The 22,625-nt window shown below is 43.7% G+C and overlaps 1 protein-coding gene across 21 annotated transcripts in view; it reads right to left on the bottom strand.

Annotated features, from left to right (window-relative positions):
* Nucleotides 1–22,625, bottom strand: part of ST3GAL3 (ST3 beta-galactoside alpha-2,3-sialyltransferase 3) — a 204,525-nt gene that overhangs the window by 120,047 nt on the left and 61,853 nt on the right. For 11 of the 21 annotated variants that reach the window (XM_011945663.1, XM_011945625.1, XM_011945719.1 and 8 more), the window contains exon 2: nt 21,291–21,338. The exons of the other annotated variants lie outside the window; for them this stretch is intronic. Coding sequence is in view for 9 of the 11 variants with exons in the window: in XM_011945625.1 (XP_011801015.1) it covers nt 21,291–21,338 (48 nt within the window). In the remaining 2 variants the exon portion in view is untranslated. The remainder of the gene's footprint in view (nt 1–21,290; nt 21,339–22,625) is intronic. 21 annotated transcript variants of the gene reach the window in all.

Below are 22,625 nucleotides of genomic sequence, written 5' to 3'. Positions count from 1 at the left end.
TGAGATAAGCCTGGGTAGCATAGTGAGCCCTCATCTATTCAAAAAAATTTTTTAAAATTAGCTGAGCATGTTGGTGCACACATGTAGTACCAGCTACTCCAGAGGCTGAGGGAGGAGGATGGCGTGAGCCTGGGAGATCGAGGCTGCAGTCAGCTGTGATCACGCCACTGCACCCTAGCCTGGGCAACACGGTGAAGGATCACTGTACCCCCCATAGCCCTCAGAAAAGAGACATGAGTACCAGAATAATTTAAGAAAAGGTAATTGTGAGCCCACTGATGATAAATGGCAGCTCACCCTTGGCTCTAGCGTCAAAGCCCAGAGGGAACTGAGTCCATTTGGAGAGTGTGTGCCTTGCTGAAGGGTGGCTCCCACTAGCTCCTGCTAACTATGCCAGGCAGCAACTCAGGCCCCGCATTACCACATCTTCTGATTTTTTTCAAGGCAGGAATCTGGATTTTTAAGGTAAAATTTCTAAGTTTATAAACATTGGCAAATGGATTCAAGAAAAATGTAAAGATTATGTGCACTGACAACTCATGAGGGCTGTGGCTGCCCATAGTAGATGCTCAATAAATATCTGTTGACTATTATCAGGATTATTTGGTCACAACAGTCACAAGTCCAAATCAAATTAGTGTAACAGGATGCTAGAAAGAAAATTTCAGCCAGGCCTATAAGGTGATACATTTCGGACACCACAGTGAAGTGCTACACTAAGATGCAGATTTTCAAAGGAAATCTCTTAATACCTATCACGTAATTCTAAAGGCCTTCCCTACATCAAATATAAATAGCAATCAGTTGCTAGAGATGAAGGGAGAGAGGATTTGAAAAATGTCTTTGTGGGGAGCTGTGTTATGAACAGGGCAGGAGGGGTACTTGTCTCTCACTCCAGCCTCTGAAGGACGCCTAACATGGCCTTAAGGTTTAGAGAACACAGTGGGTTGCCTGGGGCCCACCTCCTACCCAACAAGTCTAGAGGACACAAAGGGCAATGGGTGGGCTGCTGCAGGAGAGCACTGCATGGGGACTGGCCTGCACTCCCAGAATCTGTGGCAAAAATTAATGCATGAAGGAGTTGGTGTGGGCTCGTTTCAGGTCCTTTCCAGAAGATCTGCCTGGAGGGTTGACCGGCCCTTAGCCAACAGAAGCAGTGGGTAGATGCTGGGATTCCCAGGAGCTACAGAAGTGAGGAGCAAGGCGGAGACATGGGCATTACCCACACCGGGGAAACCACAGAGAAGAGGCCCCTAAGATGGAAAGGGGTCATCAGAACACTCACAAAAGCACCCCACCAGAGTCAGCTTTAACTACTTGTCAGGTCCAGAGAATGCAAACACTCTAGGTCTTTATTGCTCATTCTCCCTCGCTCCCACAGCAATCCCGGATATGTCAGAGGCATATGGGAGAGGACGGAAGAGGAAAGACAAGCAGGGCATGCCCTTTCCCCACCAGGCACCTGCCAGCACTAAGCCCTATTGGGGGGAAGGGAGCAACTGCAGCTTTTATGAATTGAAAGCTGTGACTGTTACACAAGATGGGACCCTCTAAGTTTGGAAATGGCAACTCACTGCGGCTATGGAATTCTTATTACTTCAGATGTATTAAAGACATGAAAACATTTTAAGGGAACAATGGGAGACAAAATGAAGGTGTCTGTGATGATCCCTCGACATTTCTTGCATGCTCAACATACTGGTTGCACTAACTCAGGTGAATGGGGTGATTTAGGGGTTCACATAACCAAAACGTAGGAAGGGCCAGAGTGCAGAGGGTCTCAGGGGTGACTAAGAGTGACTGGAATAGAGGGAGGCCACCGGGCCTCCCTCTATTGTCTGTACTCTCCCCTGGTGAGCTTTCTTCGTATGTGAGGCAATGTGGCCACCAGCAACCTGTAGGCAAACATCTTCCGCTTTGCCACTGGCAAGGGATTGCATTAGCCCCTCTGCTCCCAAGGGTGAAACTCCTGGGGAAAGGCTAGGGCTGGTGGAGCATGCACCAGCACTTCATTCTGTTATAGTCACAGAGACTGAGGAGATGGGGTTTGTGGAAAATCACGACTCCCATGTGATACACATGGTTACAAGGAGCATTACCAGAAGAAATGTGTTGTACTGAACAAATAAAGTCCCCTTGCAAACAATAGGAATAATCTTTGAAAAACTAAAGAGCTAGCTAAACCTCAGAGATTAGATTTAGCTGTAAATCTCAGAGCCAGTTACAATGAGCCATGGACCCCATTTCTCTCATCCTCAGTCCTCTGACAAACCCTTCTCATAATGCCCTCTGACTCACGATTCCAACCACCTGGCCCACCCCTCTCTACCTCCTGCCACAACTGAAGCCTGGCAGACCCTACAAGGCTTTTCTTGAGGCTCTCCAGGGGAGGCTGCTTTTCCTCTCCTCTGCCAAGCACCTGTGGGAATGAGAGGGGAGTGCTTATGACATACTTTGCTGCGATTTTCATCATCTTTCCTGTGTTTGGCATCCTTGGGGCTCTTGGATCTGTGGGTTTTAATCACATTTGAAAAAAATTTGGTTCTTATGTCTTCAAATATTTTTCTGCCCTCCTCTTTCTTTTAGGGGCTCCAATAACGCATGTGTTAGGGCTACTTGAAGTCCCATAGCTCACCAGTGGTCTGTTCATTTTTTTTCCTCAGTCGTGTTTCACTCTATGTGTCTTGTCTTTTTCTTTTTTATGACAGGGTCTTGCTCTGTGGCCCAGGTTAGAGCACAGTGGTGCAGTCCTGGCTCACTGTAACCTCCGCCTCCTGGGTTCAATCGATTCTCCTGCCTCAGTCTCCGGAGTAGCTGGGATTACAGGCACATGCCACCACGCCTGGCTAAGTTTTGTATTTTTAGTAGAGACGTAGTTTCACCATTGGCCAGGCTGGTCTCGAACTCCTGACCTCAAGTGATCCATCCACCTCAGCTTCCCAAAGTGTGGGATTACAGGTGTAAGCCACCACACCCAGCCCTTTTCTTTTTTTAAGAGACAAGGGTCTCAACCTGTAGACCAGCCTGGAGTGTGGTGACACAATCATAGCTCACTGCAGCCTCCAACTCCTGGGCTCAAGCAATCTTCCTCCCTCAGCCTCCTGAGTAACTAGGACTACAGACAAGCACCACCACACTTAGCTAATTTTTAAACTTTTGTAGAGACAGGGGTCTCACTATGTTGCCCAGGCTGAACTGCTGGCCTCAAGTTTCCTCCTTCCTTGGCCTCCCAAAGTGCTGGGATTACAGGTTTGAGCCACTGTACCCAGCTCTCACTCTGTTTCATTTTAGATAGTTTCTACTGCTGTATCTTCTAGTTCACTATTTTTTTTTATTCTATAGTGTCTAATTTGCTGATTATTCATCCAGTAAATTTTTCATCTCACTGTATATTTCATCTCTGGGAGTTCTTTTTTGAATCTTCCATGCCTTTCCTTAATACTCTCATGCTTTCCTCTGCCTTCTTGAATATAGGAATAGGACATAATGCCCCTAATTCTCTCATTTGTGTCATCTCTAAGCCTGCTTCTACTGATTGTTTTTTCCCTCATTATTGGTTGTATATTCATGCTTTTCTGAATTGCCTTGTAATTTCTGATTGGCTGCCAGGCATGTGAATTTTACCTTGTTGGGGACAGGATACCTGTGCATTCCTTAAGTATTTCTGAGATATAATTAAGTCATTTGGTCTAAGGCTAATTTTGCACTGTTACTAATTTTGCCCCACAGATAAGGCAATACCTTCCTGAGTACACTATGTGATATCTCATGTATTATACAGTTTTCCCACAATTCCCAGCCCTGTGTGACCTCTAGGGATTATTCTGGCTGCCCCTTTGCAGTGGTTCTTTCCCCAGATTCTAGTAGTTTTCCCATCCACATGTACTCATCAGCTGAGAAGTCCAAGGGGGACCTGCAACAAATCCCCTGAGCTCTCTCTCTCTGTGCAGTTCTCTCCTCTCTGAAGATCTGTGAATTCTAGTTGCCCTGGCCTCCTCAAATGCTCAACAGTTACCTCACCTTCAGACTCTAGGGTTCTCCTTCCCTGCAATGTGGACTGCAAACTCTCCAGGAAGCTGGCTTGGGCAATTACAGGACTAACCTCATCTGCTTCCCTTCTTTCACAGATCAGTGCCCTGTGCTAACAATTGTTCAATGTCTGAAAATATTTCCTTTTTTTTTTCTGTTTTTTTTTCAGTCATTTCTCCTTTCCTCACTTTTTCTTTATTCAGCCTAGACTTCACCTTGCTCAACACTCCTCAGTTCAGCCTGCCCAATTATCTTTCCATTGTGCCCAAACCAAATCTCTCGTTCCTGTTCGACCTTCTCTCCTGAGCTCCACTATTTTTTTTTTTTTTTTTTTGAGATGGAGTCTCACACTGTTGCCTAGGTTGGAGTGCAGTGGCGCGATCTCAGCTTACTGCAACCACCGCCTCCCGGGTTCAAGTGATTCTTCTGCTTCAGTCTCCCGAGTAGCTGGGATTACAGGCACCCACCACCATGCCTGGTTAATTTTTTGTATTTTTAGTAGAGACAGGGTTTCACTATGTTGGCCAGGTCAGTCTTGAACTCCTGACCTCATGATCCACCTGCCTTGGTCTCCCAAAATGCTGGCATTACAGGTGTGAGCGGCTGTGCCTGGCTGAGCATCACATGTGTATATCCAGCTGCCTCCTGGACAGCTCCAGTTCAGTGTCCTACGGGCACTTAAAACCTAAACCACACCCCCCAAGTTCATCTTCACCCTCACACACACGCAGAACCTCTTTCTGGACTTCCCACCTTAACGAACAACACCACTATTGACCCAGCTGCCCAAGCTTGAAACCTGGGAGAATTCCTTCATTCCTACTTCTCTTCTTTCTTCTAATTCATTACTATGTCCTTTTAATTCCATGTTCTAAATGGATCTCAAATCTACTTAACTTTTCTCCATTTCTACTCCCTTCAGCCTAGACACCTTTACTTGTCACCTGGATTGCTGTACCAGCCTCCTGTTATAGCCCGGTCTCCCTGTGCCTGTCTAATAGATGCTCTATGCTGTAATCAGAGCTATCTTACTGTAAGATAAATATGGCCATATCACAATCCTGCTTAAAACCTTTGGTTGGACTCTACTGATCTCAGAACAAACCCCAATCTCTTCATCTACAAGGTCCCTCAAGACCTAGCCTGTAGCTACCATTCCTACCTTTTTTTTTTTTTTTTTGATACTGTCTCGCGCTGTTGGCCAGGCTGGAGCGCAGTGGTACGATCTTCACTTATTGCAACTTCTGCCTCCCAGGCTCAAGCAATTCTACCTCAGCCTCCCGAGTAGCTGGGATTTTAGGGGTGTGCCACCACACCCAGCTAATTTTTGTATTTTAGTAGAGACGGGGTTTCACCATGTTGGCCAGGCTGGTCCTGAATTTGTGACCTCAGATAGTCCACCCACCTCAGCCTCCCAAAGTGCTGGAATTACAGGCGTGAGCCACCGTGCCCAGCCTCCTACTTCATTTCTTGATTCCCAGCATCACCCCTGCCATATTTGATGTTCCTGCCAGGCTGATCTGTTTTATCTTTCTCCAACATAACTTTATAATCTCCAGGCCTTTGAACATGCCTTTCTCTTTATTTAAAATATTTTCCCTAATGGTTGCAGTGGCTGACGCCTGTAATCCCAACACTTTGGGAGGCCAAGGCAGGCAGACTGCTTGAGCCCAGGAGTGTGAGACCAGCCTGGGCTACATGGTGAAACCTGGTCTCTACTAAAAATATAAAATATTACTCGAGCATGGTGATGTGCACCTGTGGTCCCAGCTACTGGGGAGGCTGAGGTGGGAGGATCACCTGAGCTCGGAAATTCGAGGCTATAGTGAGCCATGACTGCACTGCTGCACTCTGGCCTGGGCAACAGAAGTGAGACCCCGTTTCAAAATAAAAAAATTAAATTATATAATTTCCCCATCCCTTTTCACATTGGTTATTTCCTACACATTATTCCTAAATGACCCACAGTTACCTCTAGCTCAAAATGGTACAAATCAGACTTATCTCTGCCTGTTCCCCAGTCTTCCAGCCTTGATCCTTCTTGTTTTTAAATGATGGCATTATCATGCAGTCCTCCAAGAAGGAAATTTTTGGTGAAACCCTAATGTCTCTCATTTCTACATACAGACCCTGTTCTCCTCCCTATCCCATCATTGCTTTTGCTTGAGTCTTCACTGTTGCTTGGTTCATGTGGCAACCTTTTGATCTGTCTTCTCAACCTCATCTCCTGCCACTCCCTTCTAGGCAGCCTTTATGCCTGAGAGTTAGCTACTGCAGGTGACATTTCTCCTACAATGCCTTCACTCACCTTGCTCATCCTTCAAGATAAAGCCATCACCAAAGTTCAATTTCACAGATGTTTTTATAGTACAACAAGGAATTTTACATCTTTCCCTAAATTTCCAGTCCTGTCTTACACTATTGTCTCCCTTGCTCTGTGCTCTGGTGATTTTGGCTTCTTTCAGTTCCTAGAATAAGCCACCTCTTTATTTGGTTAATTCCTGCTCATTCTTTAGACCCTAGTTCGAAGGCCCTCTTTCAGAAAAGCGTTCCTTGCTGGGTACAGTGGCTCAGGCCTGTAATCCCAGCACTTTGGGAAGCCGAGGCAGGCAGATCACAAGGTCAGGAGTTCAAGACCAGCCTGACCAACATGGTGAAACCCTGTCTCTACTAAAAATACAAAAATTAGCCAGGCATGGTGGTGCATTCCTGTAATCCCAGCTACTCAGGAGGCTGAGGCAGAGGAACTGTTTGAACCTGGGAGGTGGAGGTTGCAGTGAGCCAAGATCACACTACTGCACTCCAGCCTGGGCGACAGAGTGAGAGTCCATCAAAAAAGAAAAAAAAAAAAGAAGAGCATTCCTTGTCCTCCCTGTGTAGACCTCACCCTTCTGTGCCACAGTGTACTTTCTCCAGTTTGTAATTATACATTTACCAACAGGTGCCTCTCCTCTGCTAGTCTAGATGTTCCACTAAGGCTCTTCTTTTCCTCACAGTTGCATCACCTAACACTATGCTTGGCATGTGGGAGGAATGTTGAACGAACGACATCTTCTCTGATCTAACTTGTTAGCCTAAACGCACCTTATCTGTGCTCTCCAGCCCTTCCAGAACTTACTCATGAACCTGCAGTGAACATCTGTTGTTTCTGTCCTTTTAGAAACAAGCCCCTTAGGTTTCCTTCAGGGAACTGCTCTTCTCCCATTGCAGGCAAGTGGTGAGACTGTCGATGGGATTTATGTCCAAAGTGTAGGCACCTGACAAAAGCTAGGTTAGTGGGACAATTTCTTCCTTAAACTCAGCAACACCAGGGAGAAAAATAATGTGCTGAAGAGAGGGACCACTTGTTCCTGCAACCTAGATTCCTGGGGCTGCCCTTCATGTTCTTCCTGAGAGCTGGATGTTTAGATTCTGTGTGTACCCATGTCCTTCTGGTAAATTCCTTTTTAAAAACAGTTATCCCCAGTCAGTTTTTGTTGCTTTCAATTAAACTATCCTAGCTTATATGTATTTGGGTCCTCCTAAGGGGCAGGGCTCACCTCTGCACCTAATATCACGTCTGGCACAGAGCTGGTGTTCCATAAATGTACTGAATGAATGGAGGAGTGGATAGAGTGACCAAATAAGCAAGGCAGCCTAATAAGTAGCCCTGAGACCTGGAGTATTTGTCTTCCTCCAACCCTTGTAGTGAGGGGGCAGTGTTGGTGGTAGCAGTGATGGCAGCAGCAGGGGCTTCTTCCTCTCCCTGTCCTTCTCCCTCGCCCGACATCTTTGACTTGCTCTGGCCCTTCCTGGCTCCCAGCCTATCTGATTACATCAGTATCACCTGCCCACAGCGAGCCTCCTCTGGCTCTTCTTAGGCCCAACTGTCTGCCACACTATTTAATGCCCTTCACACCTTCTGTTTTCTGGGTTCTGCTTTGGGGTTCTCTTTTAAGAATTCCCAATTTGCCAAGGTAGTTCCCTCCCATCATGTATAAAGGCCTGAAATTTAACCCTCTCCACAAAGACTTCCTGAGTCACCTGAGTCACTGGCATCTGCCTGCTCCATCCCAACCAAAGTTCTTACCTGACAAGCACTTTACTCTCAGCCCCAGCCTCATAGTCATGTTACTGATTATTAAATCTGTGTGTGGCCCCTCACAGAGTTCCCTGACTCGCAGGAAAATTGAAGCATCATCTTTAGGAAGTGTAAATGAGAAAAGAAAGCAATTAGGAAGGCATAGACATTATGCTCCAGGAATATAGGAGCAGAGCTTCTCTAATGCTGGCGTAGGGCAAGGTTACAGATCCCAGCGCATCTCCTTTATACAAATGTGTGCTTAGAGTTGCGTGTGAATTTGCCTTATACAGAGGAACCGCTATTTTGAGTGTACCAACACTTCAGGGACAATTCACCTCTGGGATAGTGGCATGAAAGTCTGGGTCTCACCAGCAGCCCAATGATCCCAGATCTGTACTAAGAACAGAAGACTCTAGGAATCCTGGGTCAGTCAGGCACAATATGTACTGGTATTCCAGCTCTCCGAGCACCTGAAGATACTCTCCTCCCCCTAAACAAGCCAGCAGAAATGTTTAGTCTGATGGCTTAGGCTTCCTGCCTTGGTCAGGCTGGAAAGCCCAGGATTACAAAAATCACTGACCAAGGAGCTCGTGTGTCTCTGTCCAGCTCCAGGTGGGGAGTGGGCTGATGCAAATCCCTGCCCTTCCCCTCTTGCACGTGTACCAAGTCAGAGCTGTGAATACCCAAAGTGCTTTTTCAGATGTCTTTGAAATTAACCACTAACTCTTACATTGCCACCTTAAAGGAATAAGTCAGTCTAGATGTCATAGCAAAAGATTCATATAACTTGTTGGATGAACACTGGAACCCTGATGTAAACTCTTACTTAGAAGGTTCAGAAACTGGACATAAACAAAAGGATGCCATGTATTAAAGTGTGAATACATGTAATAATGAAACCTTGTTACTTATAAAGCAAAATTAATAGAATTAGAAGAAAAACACACAGTTGGTATACCATCATAAACCACTGAAAAATCAGGCTCACAAAGTGTGAGAATTCAGAAGACGTGAACAGAACAATTACTAAATTTAAACTAACAGACATACAGAGAACCTTACATCCAACAAATGGAGAATGTACATTTTTTTTTCTTTGAGATGGGATCTTGCCATGCTGCCCAGGCTGGATTCAAACTGCTGGGCCCAAGTGATCCTCCCACCTCAGCCCTATAGGTGCGTACCACTGTGCCTGGCCTCTTTACAAGCCATGTAGGGAGCATTTACAAAAACCGACTAGGCCAAGCATAGTGGCTCATACCTGTAATCCCAGCATTTTGGGAGGCCAAGACAGGCAGATCACAAGGTCAGGAGTTCAAGACCAGCCTGGTCAACACAGTGAAACTTCCGTCTCTACTAAAAATACAAAAATTAGCCGGGTGTGGTGGCATGCACCTGTAGTCCCAGCTACTTGGGAGGCGGAGGCAGGAGAATCGTTTGAACCCGGGAGGTAGAGGCTGCAGTGAGCCAAGATCACGCCATTGCACTCCAGCCTGGGCAACAGAGCGAGACTCTGTCTTAAAAACAGAAACAAAACAAAACAAAAACCGACCAATTGTGAGGCCATAACACAGGGTCAGCCTCCAACCCTTGTTTAATTTAAAATTTAAGAATTGAGAAGATATCACAGGGAATAATATTTTATCACTGGCAACAAAATACTGTCAGTTATTTCCCCTGAAGTGATAATGCTCACTTTCATTACTGAGAAAATATCTGTCAAATTCCAGAGTCTGAAAAACCACAGTCTGTCAATTGTACTTTCAAGTAAAAATTATGTTCCATGAAAAATGTTGCATGAAAAACTCATGGAGCAGAGTGTTGCCCAAGAGGCTGCTGGTCAGTGGTAGGCAGGCCAGGTGGGGACTCCCAGGGGAGCACAGCTCCAGGTGAAGGGCAACACACCCGTTGTCACATATCGGATAAATCTCTGCTTATGTGCATTGAATGTAGCCTCTTATGATCTCCAACCAACTCCAGGGTGACTGCTCTAAGAATTCATATACATTTTGCAATAGAGTTTCATGCTATTTTGAAATATCTAATACAAAAAAGTGAGATTAGATTTGAAATCCATTTGTTCTAACAGAAGAAATTTCAACCTTACAATTTTGATTAAAGAAGAGCTATTGGATTTTTAACATATAATTTCAGCTGCTGTAAACATCTGAATAAGTATACATAGGATTTTACATTTTTATCAGTTATTTGTGTGAATGAAATTTCTTTTTGATGATAACTGAGTATTTTTTTTAAGAGAGTATCATTAAAAAGCCTTGACAGGAGTTATGTGAAGCCTTCCCAGGCAAAACTCCTGAATAAAAATTTATGAACACTGAAACAAGCTCAAGTTTTTAATTAAAAACTTGAGGCCGGGCGTGGTGGCTCAAGCCTGTAATCCCAGCACTTTGGGAGGCCGAGACAGGTGGATCACAAGGTCAGGAGATCAAGACCATCCTGGCTAACACGGTGAAACCCCGTCTCTACTAAAAAACACAAAAAACTAGCCGGGCGAGGTGGCGGGTGCCTGTAGTCCCAGCTACTTGGGAGGCTGAGGCAGGAGAATGGCATGAACCCGGGAGGCGGAGCTTGCAGTGAGCTGAGATCTGGCCACTGCACTCCAGTCTGGGCGACAGAGCAAGACTCCGTCTCAAAAAATTAATAAATAAATAAATAAATAAATAAATAAAAACTTGAAAAGATTTTTATGGTATAGCAATTCAACATTTAATACATTTCTTAATACTTCGTGTTTCATTTGGCTCATCATAGTTCTTTTTTGTTTGTTTGCTTGTTTGTTTGTTTGTGACAGGGTCTCACTCTGTCGCCCAGGCTGGAGTGCAGCGGTGCAATCTCAGATCACTCCAGTCTTGACCTCTTGGGCTCAGGTGACCCTCCCATCTCAGCCTCCTGAATATTTGGGATGAAAGGCGCAATGCTGCTGGGACTACAGGCGCAATGCCACCACACCTGGCTAATTTTTGCATTTTTTTGTAGAGACAGGGTTTCACCGTGTTGCCCGGGCTAGTCTCAAATTCCTGGACTCAACTGATCCTCTTGCTTTGGCCTCCCAAAGTGCTGGGATTACAGGTGTGAGCCACCACACCTGGCCTGTTCATCACAGTTCTGTAGTATTTTTTTTAAAATCACAAATGTTTTCACAATGCCCCCTATGTAGACAACTCCAAGTCCTCTCCTGTTTGTCCTAGTGTAGCACATAAGTATTACTTCCTACCTACGTTCTGATGTGCAACTGGAAACACCAGGCTGTGCAGTCACATCCTGTTCCAGGACAAAAGAGAGAGCTTCTTGAAGGTTCCTGAAGCCAGATGTCCCACTGTAGCCTCACCTTCAGGCTATTGAGCCCCAGAATGGAATTTCAAGGAATACAGTTGTACATGATGAGCCTAACATGCTACTGGCATTTCTGTTTTGAGTGAGCCACTTCCTTTTTTCATTGTAATGAACCACCACAAATTCCAATCAGCAGTCACTGTACCTGGCACGAAGCAGATGCTTATTAAATGACTGCTACTGATGACAACCACAAATATTCCCCATAAACACCAATTTAAGGAGCATTATTGAGGTATATCAAGTTTGGTATTTTATGGGATAAAAACATGAACTTGGTTCTATCAGAAAATTGCAATGCTTCGAATTATAATTCACAAAGTCATATAGGCAGGATAGTCCATGAGGCAAGAAAACTCCATCTACCCAGAGAAGCAGCTCTGCTGCCAGATCTTCTTTAAAGTGGTTTTTGGCTCCAATCTCTGGGCTATGATGAATTGCTAAGTACAAACGGAATGGCAGTAAATGGAATGAGGACCTATCCTAGCCAAAATAGCTCTATCATTTCTTAAGAAATGTCACTGTACAATCTCTAAAAAAAAAAAAAACAGTCATGGGGTATATTAAGCATATGTAATATATGCCATGGCTTGGGTGGAGGAGGAAGTTGGCAATAGTTCCAAATGGGCTGTCAGGCTTGCAGAATGAAGGGACTGAGAGGAATTACTATTTATTGAGCATCTTCCTTTGTTCATGCTGTTCTCAGTACTGTCACCTACACAGCCCCATGAGGCAGGTACTATATTTTACAGATGAGGAAACAGAGGTTTAGAGAGGGGAAATATGTTCAAGATTCCCCAATCATGAAGTAGGCTAGCAGGGATGCCGCTGAACCAACCCAGGGCTGATTCTTTTCTTTACGTTATGCTACAATGACTCTCAGAAAACCAGAAAAGCAGACCCTCACATTAGCAGCACAGTTTTCATGAGAGCAATGATGTACTATTACCTCCCATCTCCTGCCCAGGGGTGATGTCGGAAGGCCCTGGCCATGCCACACATGAATCATGGGAGTCAAGAGAGGCAAGAGAAGGGCTGGCCAAAGTGCAAACAGCTCCCATATCATCTTAAGTCAGGGAAATAAACCACAGCATGGGATCAATTAATCAAAGATAAACTAAAAGGAAAAGCATTTTTCTAAAATAAACACAGAAAAACCTACTGACCTAGACTAAATTAACTGATTCAGTAAAATAACTTAGAAGTTTACAAACTAAGATCCAATCTCAAATTGGTGTATGTTGGTGTGGGGGAGGTGACAGGCCTAGCAGGAAGCTTCTGGTAACAGAGTCCCCTGTGACTATCAGGCCTCCATCTGAGTACAGCACAGCTCTTCTCCAATGTGGCATACTGGGGGCCAAGGGAGCATGACACATCCTTGGCCCCAAGTAAGAGAATCACAGGCTACAGAAGGAGCCCTGGAAGCCTCACCTGGTAGATAGAAGCCCCCTCCCATGGCAGCCAAAGATGTCACTGCACCCATCTATCTCCCTCCTGTCTTGGGAAAACACCAGATATCTAGGGCTGAGTACTGCAGTGAATTCAATCCTGTTCACAGCATCAACTGTGTCCGGGTCATACCAGGGCATCTTGCACTAAGCTGCAGGAGGATTAGGAGGGACAGTATGTCAAAACAGCTGCTGGTACAGGAAATGGGAAAAAATAGTCTGCAGTTTGTGTCTTAAACTTCATGGAGCTTACCACCTTGTAGGGTAGATAAGGCATAAATACTCACTGAAATGGTCTGAATGTTGGGTGTCCCCCGCAAATTCATGTGTTTGAACCTGATATCCAGTGTGATCGTATTAAGAGGTGGGGCCTTCAGAAGGTAGTTAGGTCATGAGGGCTCCACCCCCAGGAATGGGATTGATACTTTTATCAAGGAGGGCTGAGGGAGCCTATTCGCCTCTTCTGTCTTGCAAGGACACACACAGAAGGTTCCATCTATGAGGAACGGACCCTTTCCAGACACTGAATCTGCTGATGTCTTAATCTTGGACTTCTCAGGCTTCAGAACTGTGAGCAATAAATTTCTGTTGTTTATAAATTGCCCAGTCTAAGGTATTTTTGTTATAGCAGCCTAAAGAGACGACGACAATCACCAAGCAATTATTAAACAAAATAAGAGAGAACTCTACTCACCAAACAAAAATAACTGAATTTTTTCCCAGTTATACGAATAATATATGCTCAATACAAAAATCCAAATCCAAAAAACTTATAAAGAATGAAGTAATAACCATTTACCTTGGGTTAACTGCTACAAATATTTTGGTGACTGTTTTCCCAGAAATCTCTCTTTCTATAAATGCTGTCTATGTATGAATGTACATAAATAATTTTACTTACACTTGGCCTTAATATACATGCTGTTTGTTTCTGTTTTGTTCACTCAACAGTATCCTCAACACCTTCCATGTCAATAAAAGTAAAATTGCATCATCATCTTAAATGACTGCACAGTTACTCCAGTGCATGGATATGCCATTGACCTTAAGCACTCCTTAATTAGTGAATATTATTGTTCCTAATTTTCTATTCTTTAACACCTATTTATTTAACACCTATTTAGCACCTATTATGTGCCAGGCACATTCTAAATACCAGTGATACAGTGATGAACAAAACAGACCAAGTCCTTGGCCAAAATGAAGCCTACATTCCAGTGGGGGAGACTGACAGTGTATCAGTAAATAAGCAAATAGTTTGAAAGAAGTAGGTGTGCTAAGAAAAACTGAAGACATACCTTTTTATAGAAGGACTGGTTAGAGGAGTGGACTACTTTAGATGAAGTGGTCTGGGAAGACCTTCTGGCAGAGGTGACAGTGGGACAGAGGACTGAAGACAGCAATGCAAAGCAAGAGGTAAGAACAGCCTAGGAAGTGGCAACAGCAAGCACAAAGACCCTAAGGTGGGAAAGGACCTGACATCCTCAAGGAGCCGCAGGCATGCCAATGTAGCATGAGGGCAGTGGGCTGAGGGCAAATGAACTACAGGGAAATCTGAGAGGTAAGTAGGACCCAGGAAGGAGGGACAAGTTTGGATTTTATTCTAAGTGTACTGTAAGGTCACTGGAGAGGCTTCAGTGGTAACAAGACAGGATCCGATTTATGTTTCTGGAAGATTACTCTGGCTACAATGTACAGAAGGCAATAAGTGGCACAGACAGGCCAGTCAGGAGATGTTCCTAGTCTAGGGAAGAGAAGATGGTACCTTGGGCAGTGGTGCTAGAAAGAAGCAGCTAGAGAAGAACACATGGTGAAGACAGGAAAGTGGGAGAGGGTAAAGGAAGAGGAACAATTAGGGTGATTCTAGGTTTGCAGCCTGAACTTTCAGTTGGGTAGATGGGGAAGAAAAAGTGGGAGAGGAACTAGTTTCAGCATACAGGTCCTATATATGTTTCATCAGATTTATATATAAGCATTTATACATAAGTATTTGGTTTCGGGAAGCTGCTATAAATGTGTTTTAAATTTTGGTTTTCAACTGTTCATTGACAGTACATAAAAACATGATGAACTTCTGCGTTTTGACCTCATAACCTGTCATCTTGCTAAACTCAGTTATTAGTTCTAGGAGTGTTTTTGTAGCTTCCTTGGGATTTCTTATGTATGCAATCATGTCATCTATGAAAAGGGTTAATTTTGTTTCTTCCTGTCCATTCTGTATCCTTTTTATTGCTTTATTACATTGACTAGAACTTCCAGAAGTGTTTCCTGATGTTAGGGGGAAAGTAGTCTTTTACCATAAAGTATGATGTTTGCTGTAGGTTTTTGTAGATGGCCGACATCAGGTTGAAGAAGTTCCTTTCTCTGTTTGCTGTGTGTTTTTTTTTTTTTTTTTTTTTTTTTTTTTTTTTTTGTGGCCGGATCTCAGCTCACTGCAAGCTCCGCCTCCCGGGTTTACGCCATTCTCCTGCCTCAGCCTCCCGAGTAGCTGGGACTACAGGCGCCCGCCGCCTCGCCCGGCTAGTTTTTTTGTATTTTTTAGTAGAGACGGGGTTTCACCGTGTTAGCCAGGATGGTCTCGATCTCCTGACCTCGTGATCCGCCCGTCTCGGCCTCCCAAAGTGCTGGGATTACAGGCTTGAGCCACCGTGCTGTGTGTTTTTTATCATAAATAGTTGTTGAATTTTGTCAAATATGTTTTCTTCATCAATTAGTAAGACAATGCAGTTTTTTTTTTTTAAGACAGTTAATACAGTGGATTATATTGAATTTTTTTATTGTTGAACCAGCCTTCCATTCCCAGGATAAACCACACTTGGTCACCAAATTTGGGATGCTTTAGCCATTGTTTCTTCAAATATTTCTTCTGGAACTCCAAAGACACGAATGGTAAACCTTCTGGTATTGTCCCACAAGTCACTAGGCTCTGTTTAACTTATAAAATATTTTCTCTGTTGTTCCAACTGGATAGTTTTATTGCTTTATTTGGTTCTTCTTTGTATTTTCTTCCTCTTTTTTTTCTTTGCTAAGACATTCATTTTTAAAAATCTCTTCTATTTTTAAATTTTTTTAGAGATAGGGGCTCACTGTCACCTAGGCTGGAGTGCAGAGTGCACCTAGGCTGGTGTGATCATAGCTAACTGCATCCTTGAACTCCTGGGCTCAAGTGATCCTCCTGCCTCAGCCTCCCAAGTAGCCAAGACTACAGGTGTGTGCCACCACGCCTGGCTAATATTTTCCTTTAATTTTGTAGAGAAGAGGTCTCCGCAATGTTGCCCAGGCTGGTCTCAAATTCCTAGCCTCAAGCAATCCTGCTGCCTCAGCCTCCCAAAGTGTTGGGATTATAGGCATGGGCCACTGCACCTAACTTTTATTTTTTTTGCGAAGATTTTCTAGTTTTCTATTCATTTCAACAGAATTTGCCTTTACTTTGGGGAGCATTTTTATCATAGCTGTTTAAAAAGTCTTGGTTAGATTATTCAAACATCTGTGTCACCTCAGCACTGGCATTGGTTGATTAACTTTTCCTATGCAAGTTCAAATTTTCCTGGTTCTTCATTTTGGTTCATATCTGGGATATTCTGAATATTGTTATGAGACTCTACATCTTGTTTAAATCCAGTGGAGAATGTTCATATTTTTGTTTTAGCAGACAATCGACCAGGTTGGGTTCAGGCAGCAAATTCCAACTACCCTTCTGTGGGTTGTGGTTTCAACATCAGTTCCACTTTCAAAAGCTAGTCAGAAGAGTCCTCTGTGTGTGCATCCAGTCTGGGACTTGGGCAGTGGTCTGTCCCTTAGTTCAGTTCTGAAAGTCTTTGGTATGTTTAGAATCAGATGCACACTTGCACAGCTTGGGTTATCCTGAAGTCCATAAATAACTTAAAGGGGTTGCTTTCCTGAGCTCCCTTTCCCTTTGTTTTCTCTTTTGTGCCTCCTGGTTCCTTGGGCCTACTCTTCCTGGGCCTCTGGCCAGAAAGCTGGGGCTTTAGTTACCACATTCTGCCAAGAATTTTCTGAACTGCGGTCAAATCTGGGGCCAAGTAGCAGGAAGGCAAAGACAGAAAATAAGCAACCAAAATTGCACCCCATCCTCTTGGGACTACAGCTCCTCTGATCAGAGAGGAAGGTTCCCCTCCCTCAGTTTTAGGTGCTTGAAGGGCCTACTGCTGCCACTGTCCCTACCACCATCACTGTGGGATTGCCTGGGGGCTGGGGCATGAGGGAACAACTCTTGGAAGTTGTCTGAGCCTTGGAAGCCCTTTTCCCACCCTAGAGCTTTAACTAGAGGTCTTCTCCTGAAGCTGTTTGTACCTTAGTGTCCATTGCTGAGGTTTGGGGTACCTTGAGTCCAAGACATGGGGCACTGAAGGGAAAATAGGAAATTCACTGCCACTTTAGTAATACATTGAATTCTGGTATTCTTCCCCTATCTGTCTGCTACTATTTATGTCTCAGAGTCCTCAAACTGCTATTAAATGCATTCTGAACAGGCCTTTAGCTGCACTGAGAGATAGGGTGAGTGTGCTCACTCCATCTTAACTGGAACAGGAACCTTTTTTCTTACTTTTAAGTACCTACACTAACAGAAAGAAAGTCAAATAGGGATTAATTGCAAAGTTATCCTGCTAAAATTCTAAAACGTTCTTGGTGATGTGGTATGCCCAACACTTTGTAAATTCTCTCCAAATAAAATAGTAAAGTGGCCACTGTGAAGACCTCTGCCCAGCTCTGCCCTGGTACCATTCCCTTTTAGGCTTGATGCAAAGCATGAGATAGCAAAACGATTGGCATCTTGCAAATATTCCATGAGCGCATGCATAAGGCAGAACTAGGTGTGGAAGCTGGTAGGTGTTGTCGGGAAAACTGAAGGCTAAGTAAACTGAAAACCAGTCATAATTTGAGGCTGACTCTGAATCAACTTGCTCTATCCTCCACTAAGAGGGAGTCAGCGGAAAAATGTCTGAATTCTCATTCTTTGCCAGCCTTCACTGAGAACCATGTACAAACCTGGAGCCTTATTGCCATGGTCCATAGTTATTTGCAGATTAAGCCCAAGATCTTTTTATAACTCTAAGGGAAATGGAGGCTGAGGACCAAAATCCCCTTGAACATTGTTAGCTGTACATTGAGGTTTTATGTACTTTTCTATACATTTGCTATATTTTACATTTTTAATACAATGCCAAGCTAGTGAGTTACTGTAAAATGGACACCTATATAACCCCCTTCAGGTCACTAAAAAGAATATATCAACACACTAGAAGCTCCCCTGTGCCCATCCCTCAACATACCCCCTTGAACACCACCATCTAGCTATTATAGAATTCAATTCCTTGCTTTTAATACTGAATTATGTATCTAAGCAAATATGGTTTAATTTCATTTGTTTTTGAACTTTATATAAAAGGATAAACACAGTATGTACTGTTTTGTCTGACTTCTTTCACCCAACAATACGTCTTTAAGATTTATCCATGTTGTTGCATCTGGCTATGGTTTGCTCATTTTTACTGTTCCCTATGAATATAATTTGCATATTCATTCTACTGTTATTAGGTATCTGGATTGTTTTTGGTTTTTGACAATTATGAACAATGTTCTTATAAACATTCTTATACACGTATCTTGCATATATATGTCCTGTTATGTATAAGCATCCATTTCTGCAGATAATATACCTAGAGGAGGAACTGCTAAGTCACCAGGTATGTGTATATCCAAATTTACCTAGATACTGCCATAGTTTATTCCACAGTGGTTGTACCAAATTATGCCAAAACAAGTAAAAATCAGAGTTTTCACTGCACCACATCCTTCTCAACATTGGAATTGTCAAGCTTTTCAAGTTTTGCCGTTTGGTAGATGTGTATTGATTTCTCACTGGGATTCTAATTTGCATTTCGCTGAGTACTAACCCAATCAAACACCTTTTCAGAGGTTTGTTGGCCATTTGGATTTTCTCTTTTGTGAAATGCCTATTCAAGTGTTGCTCGTTTCTGTAATGGGTTGCTCCTTTATTCCTATTGATTTCTGTCATTCTTTGTTCTGGAAACAAGCCTTTTGTTTATTTGTGCTGTAAAGATCTTTTTTCACTCTGGATTTCCTTTCACTCTCTCTCTCTCTCTTCTTCTTTCCTTTTTTTTTTTTTTTCAGAGACAGGGCCTCACTCTGTCACCTAGGCTGCAGCGCAATGGTGCAATCATAGCTCACTACAGCCTCTAACTCCTGGGCTCAGGTGATCCTCCTGCTCAGCATCCTGAGTACCTCAGACTACAGGCACACACCATCATGCCCTCACTATTTAAAAAAAAATTTGTAGAGTTGGGGTCTCACTGTGTTACCCAAGCTGGTCACAAATTCCTGGCCTCAAACTGTCCTCCTGCCTCAGCCTCCCAAAGTGCTGAGATTACAGGTGTGAGCCACTATGCCCATCCAGCCTGCCTTTTCACTCTCTTAATAGGGTCTTTTGATTAATAGAAGTTCTTAACCTTTATGTAATAAAATGACCAATCTTTTACTACACAAATAGACACAAGTTTTGGATCGATTTAAGAACTCTTTCTGTCTGTCCATTCTACCTTAAAGTGACTTCTCCTGCCTCAGCATTTTGGTGGGAAACATACAAGGTATGAGACAGAAAGATGCTAAGGGAGAGAGTATGGGCTCTAGAGTTAGACAGAGGTGAATGGCCCAGAACAGGTTACTTCATGTCTTTGAGCATTAGCTTCTTTATCTATAATAAAGATATCAAAGCTATTGTAAGGAGATCTAGTATTTGATAGCACAGCAGAGTGATTACAGTCAACAAAAATTTATTGTATATTTTGAAATAATTAAAAGTATAATTGAAATATCTGTAACACAAATAAGCTGTAAATGCTTCAGGTAATGGATACCCCGTTTACCCTGATGTGATTATTACTCATACGCCTGTATCAAAACATCTCATGTACCTTATAAATATATACACCCACTATGTACCCATAAACATTAAAAATTAAAAAAATTAAAAATTAAAAGCGATTGTGAGAGATAGCTGAGAGGTGTATAGAGCACTCAGCACAGTATTGGCACACGGTAAAATAGGTAGGCCCTCAGTAAATAGTGGTGGCTGTGATCATATTCTCTGAATGTCTTTCCTCTTGTCCACTCTACTTCAACTGCCCGTACCTCATGGCTGTTTTGTGAATCATCAATCTATCATATCAAAGGACGGCAAAATGAATTAACTGCCCTCAAAAGGCCAGCAGTCTCCCTGGCATTCATAGGCGGTACCTATGGTACGAGGCCCATCTGACTTTACCTAAAAACACAGAGACACTCTTCCCTCAAAGTCATGTCATTCTGAGGCTCCCATAGGGACCCAATGGTAGCAAGCTGAAGAATCAAAGTAGTCTCTTCCCACTTCCTGTCAACAGGTACAGTGGTGTGGAACAGGTAAACTGCCCCAGACATGGGAGAGCCAGGCTCCATTGGGTCTGGGTGAATTTGGGGCAGGTGTGCTGATCTGTGTGTCCTGCACTGTAAACAGGGAAGAGAAGGAGTGTATCTACCTACATGCATTTTGGCATGAGTGCACAGTACAGTGTGGTACTCCTCTCCTGGAAGAGGTCTGCATTTGAGTATAAGGGGTATGTGTGTAAATGTGCAATGCAATGTATGTCCTCAGGAAACTGGGATGCTCCCACCAGCCCAGGATTCTAGTGGAGAGGACTGATGGTTATCTGCTCCAGCATTCCCACAGCTTGGGGTCTTTCAATGCCCTCTGCTCCACCTTCTGAGACAGGATATATGCACAGAAAACAGACATCCTTTTATGAGACTCTTGACAACTCTGAATGAAGAGGGAGCATCTACTGCAACTCCTCAGTGCACACTTTTTTTTTTTTTTGAGGCAGAGTTTCGCTCTTGTTGCCCAGGCTAGAGTGCAATGGTACGATCTCGGCTCACCGCAACCTCCGTCTCCCAGGTTCAAGCGATTCTTCTGCCTCAGCATCCCTAGTAGCTGGGATTACAGGTATGTGCCACCACGCCCGGCTAATTTTGTATTTTCAGTGAGACAGGGTTTCTCCATGTTGGTCAGCGTGGTCTCGAACTCCTGACCTCAGGTGATCTGTCCACCTCGGCTTCCCAAAGTGCTGGGATTACAGGCATGAGCCACTGCGCCCAGCCAGTTCCTCTCTGCACACTTTTAAAGTAACTGGAAAAGTTCTCTGGATGTGTCCCTCTTCTGCTTCCCTGACCATAAAGTCTCTAGAAAGGCTTCTTGAGACTTCCCCCAATTCTGAGGTATTCCATTGCCCTCCCCAGCAAACCCATAATTGATTAGGCTTCACAATAAATATGGCTAATATTGAAGGCCAAAAAGATGATAGAGGGGGAAGAGTTGGTACCTGAGCCTAGTGCTTGTCCAGCGGAGTCAAAGGAAAGAACCACTGAATCTGCAACACAAGAGGACAAGTTCATTTCTTTCTCCTTCTTATAGTAAAAAAGCAAGCTCCCACTGGTTCTGCCCAAACCCTCCCTCAAAGGAGTCAACTGGAAGGGAACTCAGTTGCACAGCCCAGCCTCCCAGGCCCATGCCCACCCATCCACTGTGCCAGGAGACCCTGCCCAGCCCAGTACCCCTTGCCTCCTGCCAGAAGGAGAGACGTCTCAGGGCAGGGAGCAGGCCCCAAATTCTTTAGAGGCATGTCTTGCCAGATTAGGGGACAAATTTACTTCTTTTTCCTTCTTCTAGTGAAAATGGAATTAAAACAAAGCAAAATAAAACTTCCTTCCTGAATCTAGTTAAAGGCACTAACATTTCCCCTTTGATCTCTCCCTTTCTTCTACTTATATACTCAATTGTTTATTGTTTCTTCCCCAAAAAAGGCTTAAAGTGGCCTATTGAAATTTACAGTATACACTAGAATTTCAAAATGAAGACGTAAAAGAAAGGAAAAAGACTATATAGTGGGGGAAATGTTAGTGCACAAAATGCATGCCATGAGTACCTATGCAAACATCGTAGGCAGAATCAGGGCCTGAGCCTCCAAACAGCCAAAGAAAAAAGGAAATGAACAGTTACAAGACTCAGTACTCACAGAGCATTCATTCATCCATTCATTCAAATGTCCAATAAATATGCATTGAGCATCTATTATGTGCAAGATACTATACTATGACTGAGATACAGCAGCAAACAGAAAAAGCATGGTCTCTATCCTTATGGATCTTTCTGCTATCAGTCTGGGAGAAAAAAAACGTTACCAAAGAACAAACTATTTAACTAGAAACTGATAAAAGAAAAAAAGGAAGTATTATGAAAGTTTATATTAGGAACTGGACTGAGTACAGAAGGCGAGTGGGTGCTGGATAGGGAAGACATCTCTGAAGAAGTGACATCTGACCTCATAGCTGAAGGATAAGTGAGGGTCAAACCCAACAAGAATGGAATGGGACATTCAAGGCAGAGGAAAGGCCATGTGTGAAGACCTGAGGCAAAATGGAGTCTAGTGCTCCAGAGCAACTGAAAGACCAAAACATAAAAGCAAATACTGTACGGTGATCAGAGAGAACTTTCTCTTCTGGGCCTTAGAAAAAGAGATGCCAGCCAGGTGCAGTGGCTCAAGCCTGTAATCCCAGCACTTTGGGAGGCTGAGGCGGGCGGATCATGAGGTCAAGAGATCAAGACCATCCTGGTCAACATGGTGAAACCAGTCTCTACTAAAAATACAAAAAAAAAA

The sequence above is a fragment of the Colobus angolensis genome, unplaced genomic scaffold (assembly GCF_000951035.1).
Source record: "Colobus angolensis palliatus isolate OR3802 unplaced genomic scaffold, Cang.pa_1.0 Scaffold106, whole genome shotgun sequence".
NCBI classification, from domain to species: Eukaryota; Metazoa; Chordata; class Mammalia; order Primates; family Cercopithecidae; genus Colobus; species Colobus angolensis.
This window is presented reverse-complemented; position numbering and strand designations above follow the sequence as displayed.